This window comes from Thunnus thynnus, chromosome 15, assembly GCF_963924715.1.
Source record: "Thunnus thynnus chromosome 15, fThuThy2.1, whole genome shotgun sequence".
In the NCBI taxonomy this organism is placed as follows: domain Eukaryota; kingdom Metazoa; phylum Chordata; class Actinopteri; order Scombriformes; family Scombridae; genus Thunnus; species Thunnus thynnus.
Genome location: NC_089531.1, coordinates 26,913,040 through 26,940,925, shown reverse-complemented (window position 1 = coordinate 26,940,925; position 27,886 = coordinate 26,913,040). Strand labels below are relative to the sequence as shown.

The following is a 27,886-nucleotide window of genomic DNA, read 5'->3' as shown; positions in this document are numbered from 1 at the left end:
AACACAGCAGGAGGCTTTTCTTTTGTCCTGGAAGAATGGCTGACCTTTTCCTCTGATCACTATGCTCCCAGCTGAGAGCTTTTAAAGCTAATGTGATGTTACAGGCAGAAAAAGGACAGCTAGTGGTTGTACTTTGATCCTCTCTTGAAGATTTTTTTCTTTATGAATGTTATGTTACATTGCGTTCTCTTCTGTTCTGTTACATTCACCATTATACCCCCCACAGTCCTTTGGTCTCCACCCACCCACAGGCTTCGTGGAGATGTTTCAAGACCTTTTAAAAAGACCTCTTCTTTCACTGCTGTACTGTTTTCAAGATGATTAGCTCCTTTGGACACCATAGAAAAAAGCTAATTTTGATCTGATTGGCCTACCTTGAAGTAGAGCGCCACTGGCCCATACTTACTTCCAGGAAGAGAGAACAGTGCCAGCACAGTGATTAATAGGTTTTAAATGGAAATGCAAGTCACCACTGGGCTTTTGTAAAATAGGAGGTTTATCAATTTAATAGTTATCTGTTTCACTAATTATTAATGCCCTCCATATAATATGATGCAGAGTGTCACATTACACAACTCTATAATTGGCCGGTACTACACTGGATATTGTTGGAAACCCAGTAACCGAAATTGATTATAATGTAAGCCTTTGAGTAGTTTTGAGTCATGATTGTCTCAGCTATCTATCAAAGGCTTTCTACAGTTGCTCAAATTTATATATATTTTACAGCTGCAGTAATTAATATTATATCATTAATAGATCAAATGACTTTGTATAATGCGAAAGGTGTCACTCATAGTCCACAAACTGCAGCAGGCAGCTGTTTTAAATAAGAAATCTCTGTTAAATTCTCTGTACACTACCTGCCCAGCGCCAAATGATCAAAATCCAAAGTAGACCCAGATATCTGACAAACTCTCTGCACCATAAATAAACCATCCCAGTCACCATCTCTTCAGCCTCCTACCATCTGGCAGAAGATACAGAATTGAAGCTGCTCTGACTAGCAGATTAAAGAACAGTTTCCTCTCCAGAGCTGTTGTTCAAGTTAGCCAAGCCCCTACCACATTGTCCCTCACACCTGCATAACACTATTAACTCATTTACTCATTGTCTTGAACAGTGACAGTTGGTAGAGTAGGTAGATACCAAAGTAGAGCTAAAAGGAGACAATTTATTAGATTCATATTCATCGCATTGCCAGAAAATGGACTCTAAATGAAAGATAATGACAATGTTGTTCCTTGTCTGCTGGATGCTAACACATACTGTAAGCCCTAACAACTTTTTAATATTACACACGCTGTATGTTGTGTTTTCAGCTTGTTCTCCTGCCCCTTAATTGACCCAACTAAAGAAACCAATGAATGCAGCTTTAAACATCGCTGTCATATGCCAAATATCTACAACTTCAATTCAAAAACACTGACACTTGTCATGTTCCAAAACCTAGCATTTTTGTCATATTCTACTGGTTAGATCTACTCTGTCCTTCTGTGAGAATGGTAATATTGTTTTGTAGCTGCATAAATGTGGGAAAATGTTAATGAATGATAATGTGGGGTATTTATGAGCTCATGAAATTCAGATATCCTTTTTCTGGCTCTACTGAAAAATCAGGCAGTCCGCATGTTATAAATCATTGAATCTTCACTGGGGAACAGACAGAGGAACTGAAATAACCCTTTCAAAAATCAGCACTGATTCTTTTCTTCTTTTTTTGCCCAAGCTCATCTCAAAGTTTACCCCTTGCCCCCTCTCACCCTGTCCTCGATGGAGCAGGATACATTTCCATGGTGATTTTGGATGGGTTAGAGTACTCCCCTAACCCATGCCAGGGCCTTTTGGTATATGACTCAGGCTTAGTTTACCCTTGGTGGCGCTTGGACCTTCACCATGCCTAGTAGCTCACATTGTGTCTGCTAGTGGCCGCTATATAAATTGTACGCATAACATAAACACAAAAATCATAAAACACAACTCATTTATTCATACAAAAACACATGCCAAGTATACATAAATTCATGCATGCACACACAAGTCACTATTTTGTTCCAGCTGGTGTAGCTGTAAAAGCAATCACCCGTAACAACTCCACAACACACACTCACACACTCACAAACATGTAAGTAAACATTAATAAGCTGGCACAAATTTCCCCACAGGCAACAAGAATAATCACATGCTCCCTTAGGAAAAATTCAACTTAAAGGCAACTGCATTTTGCGCTCCTACTCATTTGACATTTGTGTTGTTTTTCTCTGGAGTCCGTGTCTTTATTCTAAACACGTGTTTCAGTCAAGACCAATCTCTCCTGCATCAAACGGCAGAATAACTAATTTAAAGAACCAACATCCCAGACAGTTGGAATGCCTTTGAGACTCAAATTACCTTGCCTCTATTTATGTTTTAATTAAGGCTAGACAGGTCAAATATACACACTACTGGACATTTAGATTTGAAATTAAATTTTCTCAGTAACTATTAATGCAATTGCCTCATCCTTAAATGACTTTTCCTATAATTGGGGCTGTGAACCCTTGCCCTTAAAGATGACTTGAAAGTAAACGCTTGTTTCCTTCAGACAAAATAACCTGACTGGCACCACAACAGACATCTTTGTAATACATCACATATAGTTTGCTTGTTCATTTATTCAAGTTCACTGCAGCTCTCTTTACTTTCAGTCCGCATATTCTTGTATTGCATACAAGGTTTCAACGTGAAATGAGTCAGGTGTTGATGGAGAGATGCACCTGTGGAAATGAGTTACCGCAGAGCCCTCTCACTCTGCTTATTGGACGGGTAGAGCATGACAAGCACTGCAGAGAGGAAAGAGAAAAATGAGCAATAAGTAAAACGTGGGATGCAATTTCTGTCATCCCATCCTCAGCCAGATGTTGCTTTTGGTTACTGTGGAAACCAAGCATCAGAGTGTGTGTTGTGTGGATAGTGCTGGTCTCTGCATCAGAATTTAATTTTGTCCATCGCATTGGTGTCCAGTAGAAATAAGTTGCCACACACCACATCCTGTTTACACCACAGCAGGATTTTTCCAGTCAGTGTGGTCCATCTGTTTGATATGATCAAGGTTATTATTTTCTCATTATATCGTTATTTTTGTTCAGATGCCTGAGAATTTTTTCCAGTGTGATGTGGGAGGGTTTAATTCATCATTGTGTGAAAAACCCAAATGCTGAAAAACCTTACTTACAACAGTCTCATTAGTTTGGTTTGTATTTGTGAGGAGACCTTTGTTTGGAAGCTGCAGAGAACAATGATGCAATTGGAACCAAACAGAGACCAATGAATGGATTTTTTTTTAACAAAAAAATATATAAAAAGCATTACTTCACTTTAGTGGAGAGATAAACAGAGCTGCTGTTAGCTTTCCATCTGCAGACAAACTGTTTTATCCTCTGTGTTTTATCTGTTTTATCCACCATTTGTGATGAAGCGTTTACCTTTTTATGCTTCACAGTGTCTTTTTACAACCAGCAGAACAAGCGTCAGCACAGCTCTAGGTTTATATGATTGAGGTAAAGCAGCTATGAATTGTTGGATGTATTCATAGATATATAGCTGTTATAAAATATACAAAGACTAGCTGTCTTCATCTTCCAGTAATCACAAAATATACAATGTTGTTTTGCAGTATATTCATTGCTTGCATATAAGTTACTGAGGGTGGGAAGATGAGTAAGCTAGCTCCCTACTATTTTATATTCATTATGAAGATAACTTTACTGTGGTTTTTAGCTACATTTGATGAAGAAAATCAGCCAGTTGAGAAAAAGATGGGCCTGGCACTAAAAACGCTTTCACAATATAGCAAGCATTATTATTACAAAATGTAAATTTTATCCTTCATGTTTATAACAAAACATCAGTTGTTGTTTCTGCTAGCTAGCATTAGCATTAAATGACTGTAGCCAGTAACTGAATAGTATCAGTTAAAATTTGATTTCAGTCACAATTATAAAGTTTGACCTATTTGGCGTGATTTTAGTATTATGAAGGACTAATGCTGGTTCAATCATTTTTCTGCCTGCCAAGAAGAAATTAACTCGTTTTGGCATGAAAATGGTCCAATTCAGCTACAGCTTAGCACAAAATATAATTACCATCAGCTATGGTCCAAAATTACCAGCATGATATACTCTTCAGTTCAACTTTTGTCCTAATTAACATGTGAAAAGAGTGAGAGAGCATTTTTGGATGTTGATTGGTATTGTTGATGATATACTATGTGCCAACTTTAAACTTAGCTAATGCAAATGATGTAGCATTAGGAATGCTTTAATACTCCAAAGAGAATTGTAGATACAGTGAAGATCACAACACTTTGAATTTGGAGCTTGATGCATAGCCAACCAGGGCATTAGTGAAACTGTGAAGTACCACTTCAATTTAGAAACTCAAAAATAAGAAAAAACAGGGTAGCACTTTTTTCCCACAGGTATTACCTGATGCTTTATAGCATCCCTAACAGCAGAGCTTTTTCCCTGAATATATTTTGGCATGTCACAGTTAGAAAAGCACAGGTGTAAGTAATCAAATTTGTGATTGCTGAATTGTGTTTAGCTTCTTCAGTTTCAGGGTCCTGGTATTGTGCGTGCTGTCTCTCTGTCACATTGTCACGGCTTACTTGAATACCTGAATAGAATGGAGCCATCATTAATGTTATTAGTAACACCTGTGCTTTTCCTGCTATGACAAGTCAAAAAATCTGCTTTGAAAGAAATCAGTTGTAATCTGTACCGGCTGCTTTCATTTAAAATACTTTATCACAGTACTTCGAAGCATGCCATTCTCAATATTTCTACGGACTCTCAAAACTATCAAGTTAGCATCACTGGTGTTTCTGCTTGTAAGTATCAGTGAAAGGTTTTTTTGTCTGTATTACAGTTGCACAAATCAAAATGTCACTCTGATGTGTTCGTGAGAAGCACACATACTGTATATATAGCATCTTTGATTGTGCTGATCAGAACAGCAGCAAAGCATGAGTGTAGATTTGGGTATGGGCATGTCCCTACTAATATCAAGGTATCAATATTTTTTACCAATCTCACACAATCTAGTCGCTTTAACTGTTAACAGAAAGATCTCTGCAGAGTTGGCAGGTTTGTGTGTTTTCTGCAAAAAAGTGCACTATTAGGATAAAGAGTGAAGGAGCAGGATATGGGGAATACGCAACCTGATGATCTGATGACCCTCAACGTATTGTTGACTAGCAGCAGCAGCAGTAGTGGGGTCGATGAGGTGGAGAATCTGAAGCAGTTATTTATAGTTTAAACGTTCTAAACATCACAGAATCGAAAACAACTTCACTAGACAAAATTAAGATCATTTGATGTTTTATTTAATTTCAGATGTTAGGTGTTGTTAGCTAATTTGTGAATGTTGCTCAGACATGCTGTTTAATTATACAACTTTATTACTGTTGGTGAAAATTCTTCCCAAAAGCAAATTAAGATATCATGTCCTTTTTAAAGAAGAACCAAATTGTCAGTAACAGCTTAGCTTAGTTAATAAAAATGTTCTGTAATCGATCCAAACATTAATCTCTGAAATTAGTGGGAGAAATATTCACTATTTAATGTCATATCTCCCTTTTCCCATGAGTGGATCAAGATTGCATATGTGTCATTAAGACATAAACTTTATTTAAAAGCTAATTTAGCCACAGCTTGTCCAACCGATCTGTTTATGACTGTCAGGCATCATTTTATTATGACAGTCCTGTCAGCAGCAGCCTACAGACAGACAGGTCAGCTCTGATGTCATAGTGAAAAATCTATAGCCATAAATTCAGGAGTTGAATAAAAAAATAATATTCCCCAGCTCTATTCCCCAAAAAACTCAGTGGAGTTTTTTGACCACTCGAGAAGCTGTTTTGATGAGCAGGTCCCTTTTTTGTTTCTTCAGTGCTACTCTAAGAAACATATCAACAAAAGGCAGGAAATAAGACTGTCAGCTAGCAAACATTTTTGTAAATAATGTAGGTTTAAAAAAAATTAAGCTTTGCAGTGGTTCATGAGGAAGTCAATTCCCTTAACACATTTGTCAGTTCTCAAAGATACATACAGTGTGTTTTGGTGAGAAACACTGAATATAAATGTAACTGTAAGAAAACTCCACAGGGTACCTTTAAGAAATGACCTGAAAATATGTAGTGTGCACTACCGTAAGCAAATGCAATGAGACTGGTGTGACTAACTGCAGGGATATGTCATTTGATAAACATAATATACATGCATTTCTGCAGGCGCATTGCTAATGCATGTCTTAATCTAAGCATGCAAACAGCAGTGCTCAGTAGAGTTATTCAGTAAAATTAGACCTGTTTTGCATCTCAGCTTTAGCTGTTTCATAATTTACTGAATTACATTATCGACAAATAACAAGCGGTTTCAGAATGAGGGTTCACTTGTGTTCTTGATGGGGCTTTAAAAGTAATCCAGACTCAATATTTAAAATATATATATATATAAGAATGGTGTTCATCCCTTAAGAAGAGTTCCAGAGGCTTGTAGAATCAATGCTAAGGCTGAGGAACGCCATTCTACAAAAAGATATTCCTTCATTTGGTGTTTTGATGATGGTGGTGGAGAGCGCTGTTTAACTGGGTTGTGTCCAATTGGGTTGAGATCTGGTGACTGTGAAGGCCATAGCATATGATTCACATCATTTTCATACTTCTGAAACCATTCAGAAGCATTCACTCCCATCAGGATAGAAATGTTTCATCATAGGATAAAGGTGATGACTCAGAACAACTTTGTATTGATTTGCAGTGACCCTTCCCTCTAAGAGGACAAGTGGACCCAAACCATGCCAGCAAAATGCCCCCCACAGCATAACACAACCATCAGATCCCCTCACTGTAGGGGATCTATGAATATGCAAATATATTTTATATATACACATGTATATAATATGTAAATGTACAGTTCATGTGTAAGGTTAAATGACTTGTTTGAATGGATATTTTTTTTGCAAGGTATGCATATATAATGTTTATATATATTATACTTTTTTTATTGTTTATATATGACGGTGTTATGCGCATGCATCCGTGTTCTTGAGACATTATCCGGGGCCGAGTGTGGACTTTGTGTACTTGCACAGCCTCCTTTGAATAAATAACAGTCCACATCTGTGTGTTAAATATATTTAGACATTGATGCTCAGCTCCAGATGTGCCACTTTCATCACTCTGTGTGTGTATGTGTGTGTGTGTGTGTCCTCCTTCTACAGACAAGGTGCCTCATTTCTCTCGGCTGGGTGACGTGGAGGTGAACGCTGGGCAGAATGCCTCGTTCCAGTGTGTCGCCACGGGCAAAGTCTCAGAGACTGATCCTTTCCTCCTGGAGGTGAGAACAAGAGTGAAAGAGAGAGATTGTGTATGTGTTTTTGTTTTCTCTCTCTCCTTTTTTTTTTTTTTTTAGATGAACAGTCAAGTCTCAGCACCAACATCTCAGTACCTGGATAATAGAGTGGGGATTGGGGACTGTAGGGAAAAGAAGCAACACAAAGGATAAAGAGAGAGACGTTTTACATGTTTTGCATTTAGCCAACGGTCTAATCCAGAACAGCTTACAGTATTTACATGCACGTCTGCTGGCCATGCTCCCACTGAAGTCTTATTCAGGCTGCTGTTTACATGAGCTTTTCATACTGTGACTGAGCCTAACCCAGTTAAGAGAATATTCCTTCCTTCGGATAGCATGTTCTCCCAGCCATAAAGTCTGAAAACATTCAGTTACCAATGACCGTCATTTGACTGAGCAGTGACACTCTTTTAATACCAGAGCTAAAACGGTCCCAGTGGCAATCGGTTGTAAGTACTGTTCACTGCACAACGAAATGTGTCTGTGATGCTTCTCACTTTGAGTGAGGGCATGCTTTAATAATCTGTTTCAGGAAATGAGCCAGTTATCAACACCAGGCTTTCCTCCAAAGTGGTTGGAGTGTGTCCTTACTCTAAAAATGGGCACATGTTTGCGTGTTCTATTTCGTGCTTAAAGTCCTCCTCCGTTAAAAATATACTTCTTGTTCCTACAGTTGGATGTTTGAGCTTCACTGTGCTGAATGACATCACAAGTAGTTTGGAAACCTCCAGTGCACATAAACAGAGAAAAAAGGAGACATCTCATAAGCAGCAGTTAAATGTCTGAAATGAAATATATATGTGTATTCATAGATTCTAGAATTGTTAATGAGGGAGAAGGAGTAGATGTAAGAGTAAATTTGAAGGATTTTAAAGTAGTAATTTTAAATATATATATCTTGTGTGTGTGTGTGTGTGTGTGTGTGTGTGTGTGTGTGTGTGTGTGTGTGGAAAACCCATATCAGACAAGGAGACCCTCGTCTGTTGCTGGAGTTAAACTTGACTTCCCCTCGCCTCTTCATGATAGGTCCCAGAGAGAGAAATAGAGCTTTAGTGAAAGTTCAGCTAGTTGTGTGCCAGTTACGGTGCAATTTATCGGATACAGGTTAAGACTGTTTTGTCAGCAGAAGCAAAACCCTCCCGGAAAGAGACAGCCACACAGGCGCCATCACTGCATTACAGCGAATTAAAAGCCTTACAGAGACCAAAGGTAACGGTGTGTTTGGGTGGTCCCGTATCGTTGAAAATTACACCTTGAACACATTCAGAAAAACCCTGTAAACACATGACTTCTGAAACTTCACTGATCACCATGGTAAACATTCCTGAAAAACTTAACAGCGTCTCACTATAGTGAATCTCAAAACTTTGGCAACCTACACACTAAAACAGTAGGTTTTAATTATTTGTCAGGGTGTATGGGAAAAACATCTTCATAAAAATTGTATTGTGATGTAAACTTTATGTGAGTCGGACCAAAAACAACCAGCCGACAACTCTGATTAACTAACAAGGCTCAGATGTCAAGGCAGAGACCTGTGTGGCACGGCTCCGTACTGATAAACATGATATTCAGGCTGCCATCAAGGACAAACAGTTGCGATTATGCATACCCTCCATTATTTACATCCTGCAGCGGTATTATTATTAGTTCAATAGACCTTCACACATCGAACCTTTGAAAAGGGGAACATTTCTAGATTTCCAGAGCTGATGAAGACTACTTGAACACACTATTAAACGAACAACTGGTGGAAAGTGTACTTGAGACTGAATGGAATCTATATTCTATCAACACATGGACATGGAAAAACATTATTTTGGCCATTCTTTTTAAAAATCAACACTAAATCTCTGTTGAATTGCCTGTGACTTTATGCGTGATTAACCGTATTGTAGTTGTTAAAAGAAATGGGAGCCATTATCTTATCTGCCACATAAATATAACGGAGTAACTTTGTGACTCTGAGTTTGTCTTTTAATGTTTATGTTGTTGAGGGAAAATGGGTCATTTAAGGGGTTTGGGAAGATTATGAAGTTTGCGCCTCTGCTTTTGTAGCTTTTTGACTGTGATGGCATTTAGTTTACTAAACCCCCTGAAGTCATTTCTCTCATGCACCAACTGAAAATAGTTTCAATTTTCCTAGTTTGAATATGAGCCAATATTAGTCTTCAAAAATCCATCCCTTAATGCCTCCACTCTTCCTCTGGCCTTGAAGCCTGCACATCTAAGTGCTTTTGAAATGATGGCAGCAGGGAGAAGGCGCTTTGCAAATGAGATCTCAGCATACTTGGTGATCCATCCCTTGTGTTTCTGCTCGATTTTATTTCATATACCCTCCCCTCCCCCCTCTTTTCTCTGAATTGAAGCCTTTGAAGATCATTGGCATGTGAAAGAGCCATTTTTATCAGTTTCATAGTTTGTGAATTTGTTGATGGCGCCACACACACACACACAGATAGTAAGATGCAAACAAACAATGCAAGACTTGTCTTTTGTAATTTGACAGTATGCTACGATGAACTCTGCTTCTCTGCCTAAGTCAACACTTGCTCACGCTTCAACTCCTCCTTACTTCCCTCATTAAGAAAAAAAAAACCCAGTAACCGCAGAAAATAGAGATATATCACAAACCATTACTGCCTTCTGTTCCTCCATTTGTTTTTCCGGGCCTATTTGATCGTCAACACTGAGTCTGTTAATTGCTGCTTTCTCTTTGATCTCCCTGGCGCTGTGGAGCTCCTCTCTGGACCAGTCTAGAGCAGCCTCTCCTCCACTCTTTCTTCTATTTAGGTAGTCTAAACAAACTGTTAGCATAATGTTTCTTAATCAATTAGTCTCATATTTCCTCCGCTGTCCTCTGGCTTAAATTGCAGACAACTGTCTCAGATGCTATTTAGATCTTTAACACCAACGTGAAAACCGAAATTAGTTACTACACCAACTCTTAATTATGATATGATGCAGGGCTCGCTGCCAGACAAGAATGGCAGCAGACTTGGCAAATGGAAGCGTTTATTTGCTTTAATAGCCTGCAGGTTAACTTGAAAGATGGATGCAGCGTTTGACTGATGTTATTATTCAAAAATGTGCACGCTGCACTCTGAGGAGTCACTTCAAACCTAGTGTTGAAAACAAAAAAAAAAAAGTAGCAAACAAATTTAAAAAGTCCTTGGAGTCTTTACAAGAGAAGAGACAGATTATTTTGATAGCAAAGCTAGAATTAAAATGAGCTATAATCTGTCGCTATAGGCAGTGGTACCCAGCAACTGTACATCTAATTTCATATTTTCTAACAGCACTGCATTTTTTTTTCTCTATCCTGCTAAACCAATTCAAACATACGGATGTCAAACCCACTTACTTGTGAAAAGCGTGAGCAGGCGACAGCTTACATAATAATCTGCTTATTCTGTGAGAGAGAGAGATGCATATATTATGGCTTGCACCTGGAACAGCTCATTCCAAGTGTTGGCTTCTGATTTCCTGTTCCACTAGTTGAGCCAATTGCCGGTGCGCCTCGAGCACTGACACATTAGCATCGCGAGAGATGAGATGTCAGCTCGAGCCCCTGTACTGGAAACAACAACCCGGGAGGCCTGTGTCACCGGGCTTGCGAACGAAAACGCTATTCTTACCGATGACATTTATCACGTATTTATTGTCTTGCCCCCTATCTAGCTAATTCCACCCCTCCTTTGTCTTCCTGTCTGCTTCTCAGCCCACCACCCCATATTTAATCACTTGAATAGACTTGAGGTAAACATGTATGGTTGGGTTGGTGTGCTCATGGCTGATTTCTCTCTGTATGTGGTTTTTGTCTGGCTGTCAGCGGAGGAACGGCATGCTGCTGAGCACGCCTTTGCTGTCACGGCTGAGCCACAAACGGCTGATGGCGACTTTCCAAGTGGAGGCGCAGCGTGGAGAGCAGGACCTCTACCGCTGCATCACCCTGTCCTCCAGGGGCGCCACCATCTCCAACTTCGGTGAACTCATCGTCAGAGGTATGCTGAGGAATTATTATTACGTTATTTTACAAATTACTCATCTGCAAATGTAATTAGATACATTACTTGGAACTTTACTTTCCTTACTCATTACTCAGTGCAGCTCTGTCATACATAAACAAGTCCAAACCCCTCCCACACAATTTAAAATATGTGTAGAAATAGAAAGCAACATGTCTTACACAAAACAAAACCAGGTAAATCTGAAATATGTGCTTACCAGTAGCTAAAAAGCCACACAACATGTAAAAAAGACAACTTTAGAGTTAGCAGAAGGTGCATTCTTCGTCACGTTAGTGTAATGTGTTACTACCTTGTACTGAGCAGTTATATACAGGCTAGGTAAAATTAAAAGCTCAACAATTTGGGAAATATGCTTATTTGCTTTTTTCCCTGAGAGTTTAATGAGGAGATTTATACCAATCTGATGTCAGTGCGTTAAGTACAAAGTTGGAATCAGGATGTGGTTAGCCTAGCTTGGCAGAAACACTGGGAACAGGGTGAAACAGCTAGCTTGGCTTTGTCCAGAGTGAAAATGAAAACAACTACCAACACTAATTAGCACATATTTCATTTGTTTAACCCATTCATCAAAAGCTACAGTTTATGGTTTTAAGGGGAATTACGTGTTGAAACTATTTTCTTTATGCTAAGCTAGGCTAACAGCTCTGTACTTGACTCACAGACATGATCTTCTCATCTCACTCCCAAAAAGAAAGCAAATAAGTGTATTTTTTTTTACCAAAATGTTAACATGTTCCTTTAAGTAAAAAAAAAACATGCTCTCACAATTTCTCTTTCATATCTCAACAAATCACATCATAAAACACACTGCAGACGGGTGTATTCACTGTTTAACGATCAGCCACCAACCCTCCTTCTGTCCAAACACACATATACACACATTTCCTCACACACAACATCATGTGATGAATTAATTTGATATTTTCCGGGTTGATAAGGGTCATATTATCCATCAAGGCTGATTTTATTTTTTCAGAGAGGACAGAATTAGTTATGCAATTATTCATGCAAATAAGCTCTTCTTCAGCATCATTAGAGTGAAAATTAAGAACTTGCAGCATTCAAGAGTATCTTTCTCTCTCTCTTTCTCATAGTCCTGATGTGATTAAAGGATTTTTATGACTCAATGCTCTAGCAGAGCAGAAATAATGTTATTGAAACTGTAAAACAAAAAAGAGAAAATCCTTGACAGAAATTCTTGACTTCTCCTTTGCTCATGTAACTGTTTTTCAAGAATGTTTCCAAGGACAGATTCTCTCAGATTCTGTTTTTCTGTTGTTTCTTAGTATTGTCACTCTTAAACAACGGCAAGCAATAACCTCATTTTAATTTAGATACCGTATATAATAATGTCTCACTCCCTTTTGCAGTTCCCCCCACACCAATTGCCCCCCCTCAGCTCTTGCGGGCAGGCCCCACCTATCTGATCATCCAGCTCAACACTAACTCCATCGTTGGGGACGGACCAGTCATCCGGCGGGAAATCCAGTACCGGGCCAGCCAGTCCACGTGGACAGAGACTCACGGTGTGGGCTCACTCACCTACAAGGTTTGGCATCTTGAGCCAGACACAGAGTACCGCATCAGTGTCCTGCTCACCCGGCCTGGGGAAGGGGGCACAGGAGCACCTGGACCCCCTCTGATCAGCAGGACTAAGTGTGCAGGTGAGTCAGATCAAGTATTGAATCATGCTCATCCTCCAAAATTCTACATGAGATTTACTGTATATATGTCCACAAATAATCTCATTGGTTGGGATAAACCTCAGTGGGCGGGGCTTAAAATACAATATTTATTTTTTTCCATATCGAGCTCCACCCTGCACTAAAGTTTGCCTCAATCACTGAGAGTATTTTCGCCACCAATCTGCCTCCAGACAGCCCTGCAGAAATCCTTTCAAGAAATATTGGTATTGCTAAAACCTGAATCTGCTGAAATGACATGAAGGCATAATTAGGACTGACGGTGATTATTTTCATCACTGATTGATCTGTTGATCTGTTTTTTTTTCGATTAATTAATCATTTAGTCTATAAAATGTCAGAAAGCAAAGAAAAATGCTCTTCGCAGTTTATCAGAACCCAAGGTAAATCGCTTGTTTTGTTGACCAACACTTTAAAACCCAAAAAGTCATTTACAACAAAATAAAACAGAAAAAACACAGCAACTTCTCACATTATTCTCACATAACAAAGCACACAGACATCAATCACTCCCTACTTGATTCAGCACGACTCTTTCCAGTGATGGCAGTGTCTCAGATCTTGCTACATAATCATCATGTTTAGACATTTTGTTCAGTATCAAAAGTAATTGAGGTGATTGCAGCCTGTTGTTAGATGTAGTTATAGCGCAGACAGGAACGGCTAGTAACTAATGCACCATGACTTATCATGGGGAAGATTTGCTAAAATGTTAGGACAAATAGGCTAAAAACAGGCTTCAAGGTGAAGCCTGCACCACTCACTGACTCCATGGCAACATAATCGACTCTTTGCATCACTCAGAGCAGTGCCACAACTCAAAACATACACATAGGAATAAGAAAGATAAAAATATTAGGAGTGACAAATCCAGGAATATTTTCTCTTCTTGCATTAAAAATACATCTTTTATTTCTTAGGCTTAGAATGTCCCACCAACTGGTTTTTACTGTACATCCCTGGAACTCTGTCACTCAATTATTACACAACTATCCATTCATGTACAGACATATGTGCTGGAAAACATTTGGACAATAACGGCAAAAAACTTACTCAATGTTTGGTAAGAGTTTCATAAAAGCTGCAACATAATACCATATACACATACATAATACCCTAGTATCCCTTACTTTTCCTGAATATAACAATATATGGCAGGTCAAGCTAAGCTGTAGTAACAATACCAAAAGCCTGTCAATAAATTTATTGAAATTTATTGAAAATATTCTGGTATAGAATGCAAATCCTCCACACCAGACTCCAAAAAACCCAATACAACAATATTCCTATTTAACATAACAAACCAACAGTCACAAATCAACTTTATAATCATATAAAATGTCTTCTTTTGATCAGAATTTATCCTGCCTATTTATAAAAGAGTTTACTGAAGGAGCCTGCACTACATCCTCTAGAATAATGGGAGTGGAAATTGAGAAAACAATTACTCAAAAGTTGTTTAATAGTTGATCGTCTATTCAATTACGGACTCATCTCTTAAGCACTTATCAATTACTTTGTCTTCTTGACATTTTGCTGCATCTTTTCAATAAGGTAGTAATTACATAACAATAGGACTTATTATAAAATGTCATAGGATGGGTCTTAGCTCTACACAGAAAGGGGCTTTTGATTAGTTTAATATGACACCACGAATGCATACTGCAAACAGAAGACTGCATCAGCACAAAACAACAAACAGAAGACCAGCTGGTTGCTCCTGCAGTTCATGGATAGACTGTTTTCAGAGTCTCTTTCTGCTCTGATGCTCGAAGTTTTGAGCTGCAGCTGGATCAGACTGTTGTGACATATCACGTTCCACCTTGTAGTTTGCCTGCAGCCACTGAGAACAAAAGGTTTGTTTGTTGTCATTGTGGTGATGCTTTCTATTTATCCAAGGCTTACGCCTAATAAAATTATATTTATATATGAAATCCAGGTATGCTTTCATCTACAGTTATTTATATGCAAGACAAGGATTGTTGGAATTCTGTGGAAAACAACAGATAAAGTGGGAGGATTCATAGTTGAAGCACTGTGCCTTTGGGTTAATGACTGGTCTGAACCCAGCTGTAGAGAGAAGTTTAGTTCAAAAGCTTGTGTGGTATCAAGGTTCTCATTTTCTAAGCAGAGGGCAAGGTTCTCCTGCTACCACTTATCTATGTTTTAGCCACAGTGCTGCTCATCTGGGTGAAAAAGGCACCCCGCTGTTCTGTTAAGTAGACACCCTGACGTCCCTGTCACCTGCCACGCGCTTTGATCCACTCTCGTCAGCGTCTTCCACTCGCCCACCTCCTGTCAACTCCCATTGCTCAGATCTGAGGCTTTATCCCCAGGGAGAGAGCAGCAGACAGCAAAGGCCATGTGACACAAAACTCTGGATGAATTTGTCTTCCTAATGTGTCACAGAGAGCCATTTCTTTTGGCGGAGAGGCTCTTCTTTTTCGACTCTCGTTGAGTGTGACATTTCATACTTACTGGTGCAGAGGATTGCAATCCCATGAGGGCATTGTATGCGTTGGCCAGCCATACAGAGACCGGCCAGTTCAGATGCTTAATCAATGATGTGCCTATTAGATTATTTTCCCAGCATTTAAGCTTTTTGTGAAAGCGACTTTAGTATGAATGCAGATATGCCATCCATGAATCTTGGTTTTCATGCTTTTGGGCCTTCTCTTGATTAAAGCCACTATGTGTTAAATTTTTATGTCATCATTTCAAATTATTCTAACGGCATCATATTTTGTGTGTAGGAAAAAATCCTGGTGATCCTGATCAGCTCATTCAAGGCCTCAGCATGCTTAAAACAAAGTGCTTGTCAGTTAATTTAAAGCCCCCAATTCCAGTGTTGGAGTTTGCGATGAGGCTGTTTAACTTTCCAAAATAGGCAATCTGACAGTCAAGTCGACTTTTCACAGTGATTGTATGGATGTTTGCTGAGGTGTGAAAGTCTTTCGTTTAACATTCTTCACATGTCAGTTTTAGTTTGTACAACCCAGTGAAACATCATGAAAGCCTTTAATTATAGTGCCAACCCCATGTTTACACTGCAAATTAAAATCTGGTTTATTCTACAAATCGAGAGAAACAGAAATGAATATCATACTGTGTCATGAACAAGAAATAATGATATGTGTTGTGTACACTGAAGCCATGGATTTTGTTTGGAACAAACTGCCATTCCTCTGCTCACAGATTAGCACTAGTAGTATGCTTACTGCATAATGAGAAAACATTGAATCGGCCACATTATGACCCCCAGTGACATGACTGTTAATGATAGTTACAGTACATTTTAGGTGAAGCATACGATTGAATCAGTTGTGTGGGAGGACATGAGGTAACCACATAGTTGGAATAGGTGTAAACATTGTTGACCTAGTTTGCTTTAAGCATACTGAGGTACCTTTCAGTGTTCTTCCGTTGGTTACATGATTCCACCACTGGGGGGCGCCAAAGTCATTTTCTCAAATTCCACACATAGTCACTTTAAGGATTACAGGCCTTTACACACTGGGGACGTGACAAATAAAGGACACGAAACGGTGGAATACTCCCTGCGGATATTTCACATCAAAACTATTCATACCGGCAGCGATACGAATTTGCGACAGACACGTGAATTTGCGACAGCTCATTCTTCAGAAAAAATGATGAATTCAACATCATCCAGTGATACTCCGCACTCAACAAAAGAAGAGGAGATTTTGGGTACATCGCATTTTACAAGGTAGAGAAAGAGAAGGAGAGTTCCACTGCCTTATACAGGAGCTGAAGCTCTACCACAGCCAGTTCAGGACATATTTTAGGATGTCGGTGGGACAGTTTGAGTCCCTTCTGGGGATGCTAGCGCCGCATCTTAGGAGGCAGAGGACCAACTACCAGGATCCTATTGACCTAGAGCCTCATCTGGTAGTCTGTCTGAGGTAAGTTGTTGTATAGCCTAAGCTACTAAAGAGTAGGTTTTGAATACAATACTATCTATCTATCTATCTATCTCACACTCACACATACTCATGTTCCTATTTATATCATCCTCTTTTTAATTAGACAGTCATTACAAATAGAGCATGGTCCACCCAGGCCTGTAATTTTGTCAATTGATTTTCATTATCTTGTCTATTTTTTTAAAAGTTATTAATCTCTGTTCATATTTAGGCTACATTAAGGCTATATTAGCTTATAGGTTATGTGAATGCCCTGCCGGGCTTGAATTTGTCCATGATCTCTGGCTTATCAGGCTTGCAGACCTATATATAATTTGCCAAAATGTGGATACATTGTAAACTTGGTATGTTGTTTGACTGCGAAATTGATAGTCCAGCAGGTGGCAGTAGTAGACAAACTATTGACTATAGGCTACAGCAGTTAACCAAGAAGGGGCATGATCGATAAGCAAGAGTCTGTCTACTACTGCCACCTACTGGACTATTATTTTAGCAGTCTAGCAGCAGACTGTGAGTGTAAACAGTATACCAACATCATGTCAAATTATTTACCACAAGAATACAAACAATGTATCAACAGAATGTTATGAATGTATACCTCTATATATAGAGGTAGACATAGATTATTATGATTTATTTTTATTATTGATAGATAGTGCAGTCAAAAAATGATATCAACTAATTCAAAAATTCATAGCCTACTGGCACCAATGTGGATCAAATTGTTTTTTTTAGTTTTTGTTTATTTGGCAAAGACTAACCCTTCTCCTCCCACCTCCCCCAGATTCCCTGGGGCTGGGGATTCTTTCACAACCATCGCCTCCAGTTTCTGTTTTAGTGTGCTAACTGTGGCTAATTTGGTGAAAGACACCTATGATGTCATCCAGGCACAAATGGGCGAAACCCACATGCCAGTCCAATTGAGGAGCACTGGAGGAACACCGCCAGGAGGTTCCAGGAAAAATGAAATTTCCCAAATTTTATCGGTGTACTTAATAGGAAGCATGTTGTATTTCAGGCACCAGCTAATTCTGGCTCCTGTTTTTATTATTACAAGGGCATCTTTTCTGTGGTTCTTCTCGCTCTGGTGGATGCAGACTACCAGTTTCTGGCTATTGACGTGGGAGGTTCCAGCAGCAGCAGTGATGGAGGCATCTTTGCCAACTCCTCTCTGGGGCAAGCCCTTCAAGCTGGTGCTTTAATGTACCAACACCATGCCCACTTCCCTCAGCACCCAAGTTTGGACCCGTGCCATTTGTGATAGTGGCGGATGAGGCTTTCCCAATGAAAACCTTTCTCCTCCATCCCTATCCTTGGAAGCGTCTGCCAGAGGATCTCCGGGTATTGAACTACTGCCTCTTCAGAGCCTGACGCATTGCTGAGAATGTTTTTGTGATTCTCAGCCAGTGATGGAGAGTGTATGAACGCCGGTTTTAAGTTTCTCCTGACACAGCTGACAGCATCATCAGAGCCACCTGCATGCTGACAAACTACCTCTGTGATGCAGATGGGAACCACAGTGGTGATATAGAGGATGAAGGTGCTGATGATGTGTACAGCTGTGCACTGGGTGCTATTAGGAGTCTTCGAGGGAACAGAGCATCAGCTGAGGCACTGAGGGTGCAGGATATGTTCCACCAGTATTTCACCTCTCCTGCTGGCCAAGTCCTATGGCAATATGACCATATGCACCATGGCCTCTCTTAACTGCTCTAGTGTGCAGACTTTTCCTTTAATCCTTTTGAAGATAAGTTTTTAAGTTATACATGTATAATTTGTAATAAATTCCATGTTTAATTATTCAAGATTAAATTAAACTTTGAGTGTTTCAAATAAATACAATAAATATACCCAATGCCTTGTTAAATTATTTTATATTCATAATATTGATGAAATATCTAGGGTTCAAAGACTGGAAAGTAAGCTCAGCAGGCAAAAAATTACAAAAGGAGAAAAAGTTACCTCAATGTTGCAGTGAAAGGAAAAACATTTATTTACTGCACATGTGAAACTGGACAGGTAAATAATGTGCATAAGGCACAGAGCCTTATATTGTATTTGAATATGCACATTGTTAAACAACATCAAGGTTAACTTTTTCTCCTTTGTTTGTCAAATATTTATTTAGTTTCTAGTTTGCCCTTCAACTGCAAAAATGACATGATGCTAAAGTAAATGTATCATATGATAAATATTGTTGTACATGTATTATACACACACACACACACACACACACACACACACATATATATATATATATATATATATATACACATATGTGTGTGTGTTTGTGTGTGTGTGTGTGTGTAGTTTATGCATATATATACACAAACAGATCACAGCTGTACATAAGGTGAGCTGACATGTTGCTGTATGAAGCTCCAAACTCAGCCTCATGGAGCATCTCCTGCATCCTAACATCATATCATGGCTGGAGCCAGGCTCATGAGAAACAAATGGACATCATCTCTCTCCTCTCACTCCCTGGCATGCTGCTGCTCCTTCGCCTCTTTCATCTCCAAATACTGCTCTAGGAAATCCCTGCTCTTCCTTTTAGGTGCCTTAGCAGTAGGCTGTGGAGCTGCAGCAGCTGCAGTTGTATCTCATCTTCTCCTCTGACTGTCATCTCTCCCTCATTCTCCTCTGACTGCTCTTGCCCTGCCTCCTCCTGCTCCTTGTCCTGCTCTGGGCAGTCTAGATCAGTGGTCCTCAAAACCTTTTCACATCAAGGACCCCTAAACTGATACAAATTAGACCACAGACCCCCATTTGATAAGATTTTGTCCCAAGGTCCCCTATCTGATAAGATTTTTGCTTTTAGATGTTTTAGATGTTTTTACAGACAGTATATGAAACTCATGACCAAATTAGCCATACATTCTGTCATTGCGTTACTCATGGATGGAATTATAGTGAAAATAAACTATTCCCCTTTTTGCAGGGGACCCCCTAGATTGCCGTATACCCTGTCAAAAAAAATCTGATAAGTCATCCCATGTCAAATTAATGGACCCCGTCTACACCAATGTCACACTTATGGAATGTTATGCCCTATAGGTATATGTTGAATTAGTTTTATTGTATTTAACTGGATATCTGCTCAGTTGTCCTCCTTCTCCTTTGACTGTAGACCACAGCTTTATAAACTTGGAAAAACTAAGACCATAGCTATCTCCTGAAAGCTGTTGACGTCTCAAAGAAAGGCAGCTGTGTAATTCCACCTGTTCTTTTGTTTCCCTCCTGGCCACTCTTTGTCTCTTTTTCCTCCCTTTTCTTCCTGACATATGTGTCCCTGAGGTTCTTCCAGAGTCTCTTAGTATTTTCAACTAAAATTATAAACAGTATGTTTAATACAATATTAAAACATATCATGTCAGCCATCAAACACAAAGTAGTAAGTCAAATAATGCCTGAAATATGACACTGGAGCATTCAGATAAAGCCTAAATGTGTAGCACCCAGGTAAAAAGCTGCACAGAGTGCCTCCCATATTTGATTAATATGACGTTAACGTTAGCCAGCTAGCTTACATTAGCCAAACCCGCTATGACACTGTTGCCTTGCTACCAACTCTACTACATCCAAAAGTAAACTACCTAAGCTACTCAATATCCTGATAGCCTAATTGTTCGGCGATACTCCTCTAGATGTCTTTGAATTCATTGTCTTTATAATATTTGCGTCCTTTGTCATAAGTACAGTATTTCCTTAGGAAATGAGGACATGAGTTCTGCACAACATGATTGGTTGATGCCTTTATTCGCGGTGTGAATGCTCAGAAAAATCGACCTCATTCCAAAAAATAAGACTAGGTCAAAACCTAGTATATTGCTGGACCTTGTATGAAACGCTAGAGGGCTTTTAATTTGTACATTGCCTGGTTAACTTCAGACATGGACATCATCAGTTTATTTATTTGTATAGCTCTTTTCATACAGTAGTTATAACTCAAGGTGCGTACACATAAGAAAAACAATTAAAATACATTGCACAGATTTTGGGTGTTGACTATATGGTGCTGTTGATAGGGTTGAGTTAAGATTTAGGCTATTTTTTATATGTTTCATATATTATTTCACTTACCCACGCCCCCAAAAATAGTTTTAACGTAGTAACTATCAAGTTAATCATTAATGCTGAATATAAATGACCCCGACACAGTGTGTTTCATGTGTGTAAAGTTTGCATTCGTAAATGTATTTGTTATAGTGCTTTTATTTTATTTACCATGAACACTGAAGATGCTTTATTGATGCTTTATTTTGAAAAGACATCAGATGCATGTAATGTGTGGAAATTGACAGTGAGATGATGCACCTCTCTTCTCAAATAGGTGTTATTTGGATAAACTGACCACATACTGGGAATATAAATGGTAAATTTCTCACCTGAAAAATATTAAAACTTCGTAAAGTGACATATTAACAATCCTACAGCAAAAATTACAACAGCGTAATCAACTCCATTGCTATCGCTTGGTGCGAAATGCATTCTGGGATACTTGGTTTCAGCGGCCAATGGTGTAACTTCATCAGTCAGTCAGTCAGTCAGTCAGTCAGTGAGTTACTCAGTGACAGACAGATGTGGTTAGAGGGCTGGCCACACTGTTGCAGTCCAGCAAAAAATTACATTGCTTTTTCACCACATAATAATCGCATTCTGTGTGAAAGTACTCATGACAAAAACAACAGTTCGAAATAATATACTGATGTGCAAATTAATCGCATGAAAAAAACAACCCTGGTGTGTAAAGGCCTTAACTCCACAACAGATTTTAGAAGGAGCGACTACACCCACCATCACAGCTGGGTGTGGTCAGGTGTTGTACTTGTGACCATACCCAGCAGTGATGTAGCGTGGTCAGTAGTGCCACGCCACATCACTGTTGCACAGGGTTTGGGAAAATCATGTTGTCACTAGATGGCAGAGCAATCCAGATGATTAGACTGGGTGTAGTCATTAGGATTATTTCAGTTTGATAAAACTTTGATGTTATTTTTGTAGTTCTGGACATAATTACTGTAAGAAATAATCACTCTGTACTAATCAAGTTAATTGAAATCTCGAAATGCAATGGCACTAAAGACATTTAGCAGGACCAGAAACACAGTGTCATATTTGGTTTATACCTCCAAATTAATGGTAATTCGGCTAAACTGTTGGGTTTTTCTTACAACCTGTGTGATTGTCTGACTGCTCACAATTCTTGCCCTTTGGACTTTGCTTTAGTGATGCGCCGTGTTCCCAGATCGGAGCAGTAGCTCTGTTGAGCACAATGCCATCATAAATTATATTAAACTATGGCCAAAGCTACCAATTAAGATCCAAGTTACAATAAACCAGTACTAGAATTATCCTTGAAGTACCTGAAAAAACTGAATGGTTTCACCTCCAGAGACCCAGTCACACTCAGGTAACTGCAGCAGCATTCTTTTAAATGCAAGGTGGTGTGTGACTTTGCAAACAAGTCATTTTGGCAGCATACTAAATTCTGCCTGATTTCATGCAGAGCATAAAGCAACTGTTTTACATCAGTTTGTAGTTGGGATGATATTAAGATGATATTAAGTTAATTCAATTGTGTTGGCTGTCATCTTATAATAAGAGATGGTTCAGTTTCAGGCTGTGCATCATAACATGAGTTTCTACTACATTTACTGTACATTCCAAAAGTCTTCCCAGTAGTTTAAAGATTCTGGACCAGAGAAGATGCATACTGGGAAAGATGTTCACTCCCCTAAATAACAAAAACAGGTCAAGAATAATTGAAAGTTGAGTTCTTTTTGCTAGGTGACCTACTACTCCTACACACTTTGAGAGCCACTACAGCAGAGGTTACTATTGATCAGGTTATACTGTCATGAAGCTGCAGAACATCAACAAAATTTAAATGTTGGAGATTCAATTTCAAGATATTGATACCTGTCAGCAGTCAAAGCCCCATGTTGTTTCAATGGTTAATATGAGGGTGTGCACTGCTCGTCCATCATAATTCCAACATAGCTCCTGGCGGGAGGGACAGGACTCAGTTGCAGCTCACTGAGGGAGCTGTTAAAGATGAGTATGATGAGACGAAATGTAGAAACCCATAGGGACTTTACCTCATTCATCTTTCTCTCCCCCCCCTCGCTCATCTCTTGTCCGGCCTCCCTCCTTCACTCCCTCTGCCTCCGGCTAATCCCTCTGATTAGGCTAATCAAGCTGAATGTCAGTTTGGGGCAGGACTGGTGGAGGACTGGCGGGTGGAGAGGACAGGACAGAGCTGCTGCGGTGCTGCTGTAATGATGAGTAATGGTGCCTCAAGCTGAAACCGAACATTCAATCAGTGAGCCTATGGCACTAGACCTGTTTTTAGCAGGATCAGACTGCTACAGTGGGCTGATGTTGTTATAGAGGACTAGTTCAAAACCTAGTATGTGGCTGGAACGTGTATGAAATGCTAGAGGGTTGCTGGGCTTTGACTGAAGCCAATTTGACATTGAGCCTTTCTCAATACCAAGTACGCAAAGTTTGGACTTGTGTACTTGCTAGTTCAGACTTGGCAAGTTTGACTTGGGAATACAAACTTCCGAGGATGGAAGGATGCCGTACAACATACACGTTAGAAAATAATTGCTGAAAACATGTGACAAGACTGTGAACTATGCAGTACTGAATTGTGGAGTTAAATCATTGAACTGTTTTTCACCACTTTTGTGTTCAGGGGTTTTTGGGCAGGCCTGAAATGGTGGCTCGACAACGCACTGGAGCCATACTTAGCATTACCCCTCCCCTAACACTATATAAAAAACTAGCTTACCTTATAAAAATACACAATTTAAAATAGGCCTTGTTTGTAGGTGTAGGACAAGCAATATGGATGATATTATAACAGTAAAGTATATTTAGGAGCCACTGTTTAATTCGGTGCATATTTTGTAGGTAAATGTGAACTTATGTCAGTAAAACTGTAACTTAATGATTAGTTAACAAGCGATCCATCACCATTGATCGTTATCATTGGAGTTTGGTGTTAACGTTACTCACTTCTCTGCTGAGAAGTTCAGCTGGGGTGTGGTTTTGGCGCCTTCAGTGGACACGCCCCCAGTGGACACGCCCACAGTGTTTAAAAGCAAAGAATACTGCTTATTTTTTTCATGATTTTAAAACCCAATTTTATATACTTGGTGATTTTTTTTAATCATTCAAATTTGGAAGGATGGTTAATTACACATTTTCTGTGGTGTGACAAACTCCCTCCCCCCCCCATATTTATAATTGCTTTACATAGACTTTAAAAAAAGTGACATTTTAACAGTCCTACAGCAAATATTACAACAGCTGTTAGCCTGGCTTAAAATCTCCGCCATTGCCGCCGGTTGGTGCGAAATGCATTCTGGGATACTTGGCTGTCCCAAGCTTTGGCCGTGTTAGGCCGACCAATTCTCTAGCATCATCACTCAGTTACTCACACAGTCAGTCAGTGACAGACATTCACGTTTATAGGGCTCGAAAAATCTAATATCAATGACATGGCAGGTATGATACAATTGTTTAAAATTACATTTTTACTGCATACATGTTTAATACTATTCCATGGCAAGGTTTTAGCTTTTATCAGTATCAGCTGTCAAAACACAAATCAGCCCAACTCATGTCTGTGTTTCACCCTTTTGGGAAGAGCAAACATCTTTCAAATCAGCAAGGACACTACGGATATTTCCTTCTCCGTCTTGTCTCCGTCCCCTGAGAACTGATGTCTCCTTCTTGACATTGCTTAATTGATCTGTGGAGCAGCTTCTGATCTATGTTTAGTGAAGCAGTACGGCTGTGGCTATTGCTTCCCCTGTCTATCCCCCCAGCATTCTGCAGCTCTGCATTGCCAGGGCATGCCATGCTGGAGGGATTGCTCTCCTCTTGGTTTATCTCTGAGCAGTACACTTGGAGATCCAGGCCAGGCTACAGGACAGAAATAAACCCTGTGTGCTTGAAACTGGACATTTTGCATGACAGGGACATGGAGACCTGCAATCACAACATTCACACATGACAGCAGTAATTAAGATTCATCCGTTCACATATGATTCTCTGCCAGAGCTGTGCACTGGTCTTATCCTGAACCCAGTTCATGTTAGGACAGAAGTGGTATGTGTAAAGCTGTGTAGTAAGGTACTTCTTTAGGCAGTTTTATTTCATTGTTTCACCCCTCTATGACATCCTTGTGCAAGTCTGTAAAATCAGCTGCAACTGTTGGAGTCTCATTTCCCCCATCAGTATTCCTCTTTAAGCTGTACTGGGTAAGATTTTTAGGTAAAAATATACTTGTCTTGTCAACATAAATCATAAATTGTGCTGCAAGAGAAAACAGTATCTCATCCCCTCTAACTAGAGACAATCAGAGATGGTTTTACCATCTATCTATCCATTGTCTTTTGTTCAACATCCATAGTTGCAGCAAAGTAGCCAGACATCCGTCTCCCCAGTCACGTCCTCATTGGGGATCCAAAGGCATTTTCAGGCTGGATGGGATATTTGGTCCCTCCAGCATGCCCTGGGTGTGCCCTTGGGTTCTTCCCAATTGGACAGACCTAGAATACCTCCACAGGGAAGCATCCAAGAGGCATTCTGATTAGAAGTCCAAACCACCTCAATACGTTCCAGCTTTGGTTACTCCATAATCCCTCTGGATTTAAGGAAATCCTCATCCTCATGCTGTCTGTCAGGATGACGGTGTGATACCCTAAAAAAGATACTAGCTGTGGTTGCTTGTATCTGTGAACTCATTCTTTCGGTCAAAGCTCATGACTGTAGAGGACAATTGGAGTGTAAATTGAGGGGGTAAATCCCCCTCAACAGGCCTGTGCAGCACATACCTAAATGCAGAAATCGCACTAATCCACTTATCAATCTCATGCTCCATATTACTTAAATTCTGAATCACCCCAAGCTCCATCTAGTGGGTCAACGACTCCCTCCCTCAACTTCAGACTTGGAATTTGTATCACGTCTGCCTTAATCAAAGATGTAAGAGGTGTTTTATTCAAGTTTGTTGATGGTTATATGGTTCATTTTTGAAAGCACATATTTTCTTGTAAAAAATTTAAAAAATACTTCAAAATTAAAGCAGCACTAATCAATATTTTTATATTAACAATGGATTAAATAACTATATTTAATGTGAGAGGGCTCATTTGTAGAGATGACCCCAAAGACAATTATCACAAACTCTGCAGTTCTACAGTTCTTTTAGGTCTTTATTTTGGTTTTAGGACCTGCAACTGTATTATTTTAGTTCACTCTCTGGTTGGTTCTCTCTCATCAACATCATTTCCAGCGGGAGCAGTAAGCTGTTTAATTAATGTTTCTAATCGTTGTGTGTTATAATCATAATGTCATAGACTATATACTGTATAATAACTTGCACATAGAAGTTATTTGTGGGCCTTGGGAACAGCATGTGTGACAATAATATCAACTCAGGGTCTAATTACTAGCTTTATGGGATTATTCAAACACATCTCATGACCCTCGTCAGTCAATGGAATACACTGTTTATAATGTGATATAACCAATGTGGCTTGTGTATTACAACACAAGAGATTGTCATTTTGTGACAAGTAAACCTTCAGGAAACACATTTTCTTAAAATGTTCTTACAATATTGCTTACACTCTTCACAATGTGCACTTAATTGATATGATTTCTACTTACTGTCCCTCTCAGAGCCCATGCGTGCCTTGCGGGGTCTTACAGCTGCAGAGATCCAGCCCCGACAGCTGGCCCTTCAGTGGGAGCCCCTAGGCTACAACCTCACCCGCTGTCACACCTACACCCTGTCCCTGTGCTACCGCTACTCCATGCCAACAGGGGGCAGCGGGGGGAACAACGCCACCGTCAGAGAGTGCCTGTCTGTGGATCGCAACACTTCTCACTTCACCCTCAGAGACCTGCCACCCTTCCGCTCGGTCCACGTCCGGCTAGCACTGGCCAACCCAGAGGGCAAAAAGGAGAGCAGAGAGGTCACCTTCCAGACCGAAGAAGACAGTGAGTTGATTTTACTGAGTCAACAGCAGGACCAAAACATACAAGGATTTACTAGAATAAAGTATGCAGTTGTTACCTCTGTGCAACTGGAACATCATTATGGAGAACAGTAATGTTGTTTATGTATGCAATCAGGCTCTTTATTGTCATAGTTACACAGCTCTGGCTTCAGAACTTCTTGAATTTTTAGTTTTCTGTGCATGCTCCTTAATGCTCAGATAATTGTTGTGCACTGCTTACACAAATCCATAACTTTAGTCATCCAGTACCAGCGAAAAAACACAAATATTGACTCACAAAATAAGCTGGATCAGTGTAACTAAATGGAAGATTAGCCTTTTAAATGGAGACCAGTAGAACATTAATCAGCTAAGCCAAGACCGGTAGCAGAATGGTAAAATGATTTTGTTTATCTTTGTATTAAAGGGCAGGTCCATTACTTATTTATTTATTTATTTATTTTTGAGGTTTTTATATCATTCTGTAGCTTCCTAGTAGTGTTCCATATGTATTCAAAGCTGAAAATTCAAATTTTGGTCAAAGTACGTTTAGTTTAGCGTCAAAATGCCATTTTTTCCAAAGACTTCCAAAAGCTTTTTCCCATGTGACCTGACATAGGTTTCTGCATGATGATGTTGCTACATGCAAACCAATATAAACCCCCTAGCCCGCCTAGCCAGTAGCCACGGAGACAGACTGAGCATTCAGTGTTCCTGCTGCTCTGCTAAATGTGCTAACAGACACACAGACAGAGCACTCACTGTTGCTGCTGCTTAAAGTTTAAA

The 27,886-nt window shown here is 39.6% G+C and overlaps 1 protein-coding gene across 4 annotated transcripts in view; it reads left to right on the top strand.

Moving 5' to 3' along the window:
* Positions 1–27,886, top strand: part of ptprua (protein tyrosine phosphatase receptor type Ua) — a 229,801-nt gene that overhangs the window by 128,170 nt on the left and 73,745 nt on the right. For 3 of the 4 annotated variants that reach the window (XM_067611584.1, XM_067611582.1, XM_067611583.1), the window contains exons 5-8: positions 7,264–7,379; positions 11,230–11,401; positions 12,799–13,092; positions 26,781–27,101. In XM_067611584.1, coding sequence (XP_067467685.1) covers positions 7,264–7,379; positions 11,230–11,401; positions 12,799–13,092; positions 26,781–27,101 — 903 coding nt within the window. Of the gene's footprint in view, positions 1–3,450; positions 3,540–7,263; positions 7,380–11,229; positions 11,402–12,798; positions 13,093–26,780; positions 27,102–27,886 lie in introns of those variants that run through there. The other variant, XM_067611585.1, reaches the window with a different exon arrangement.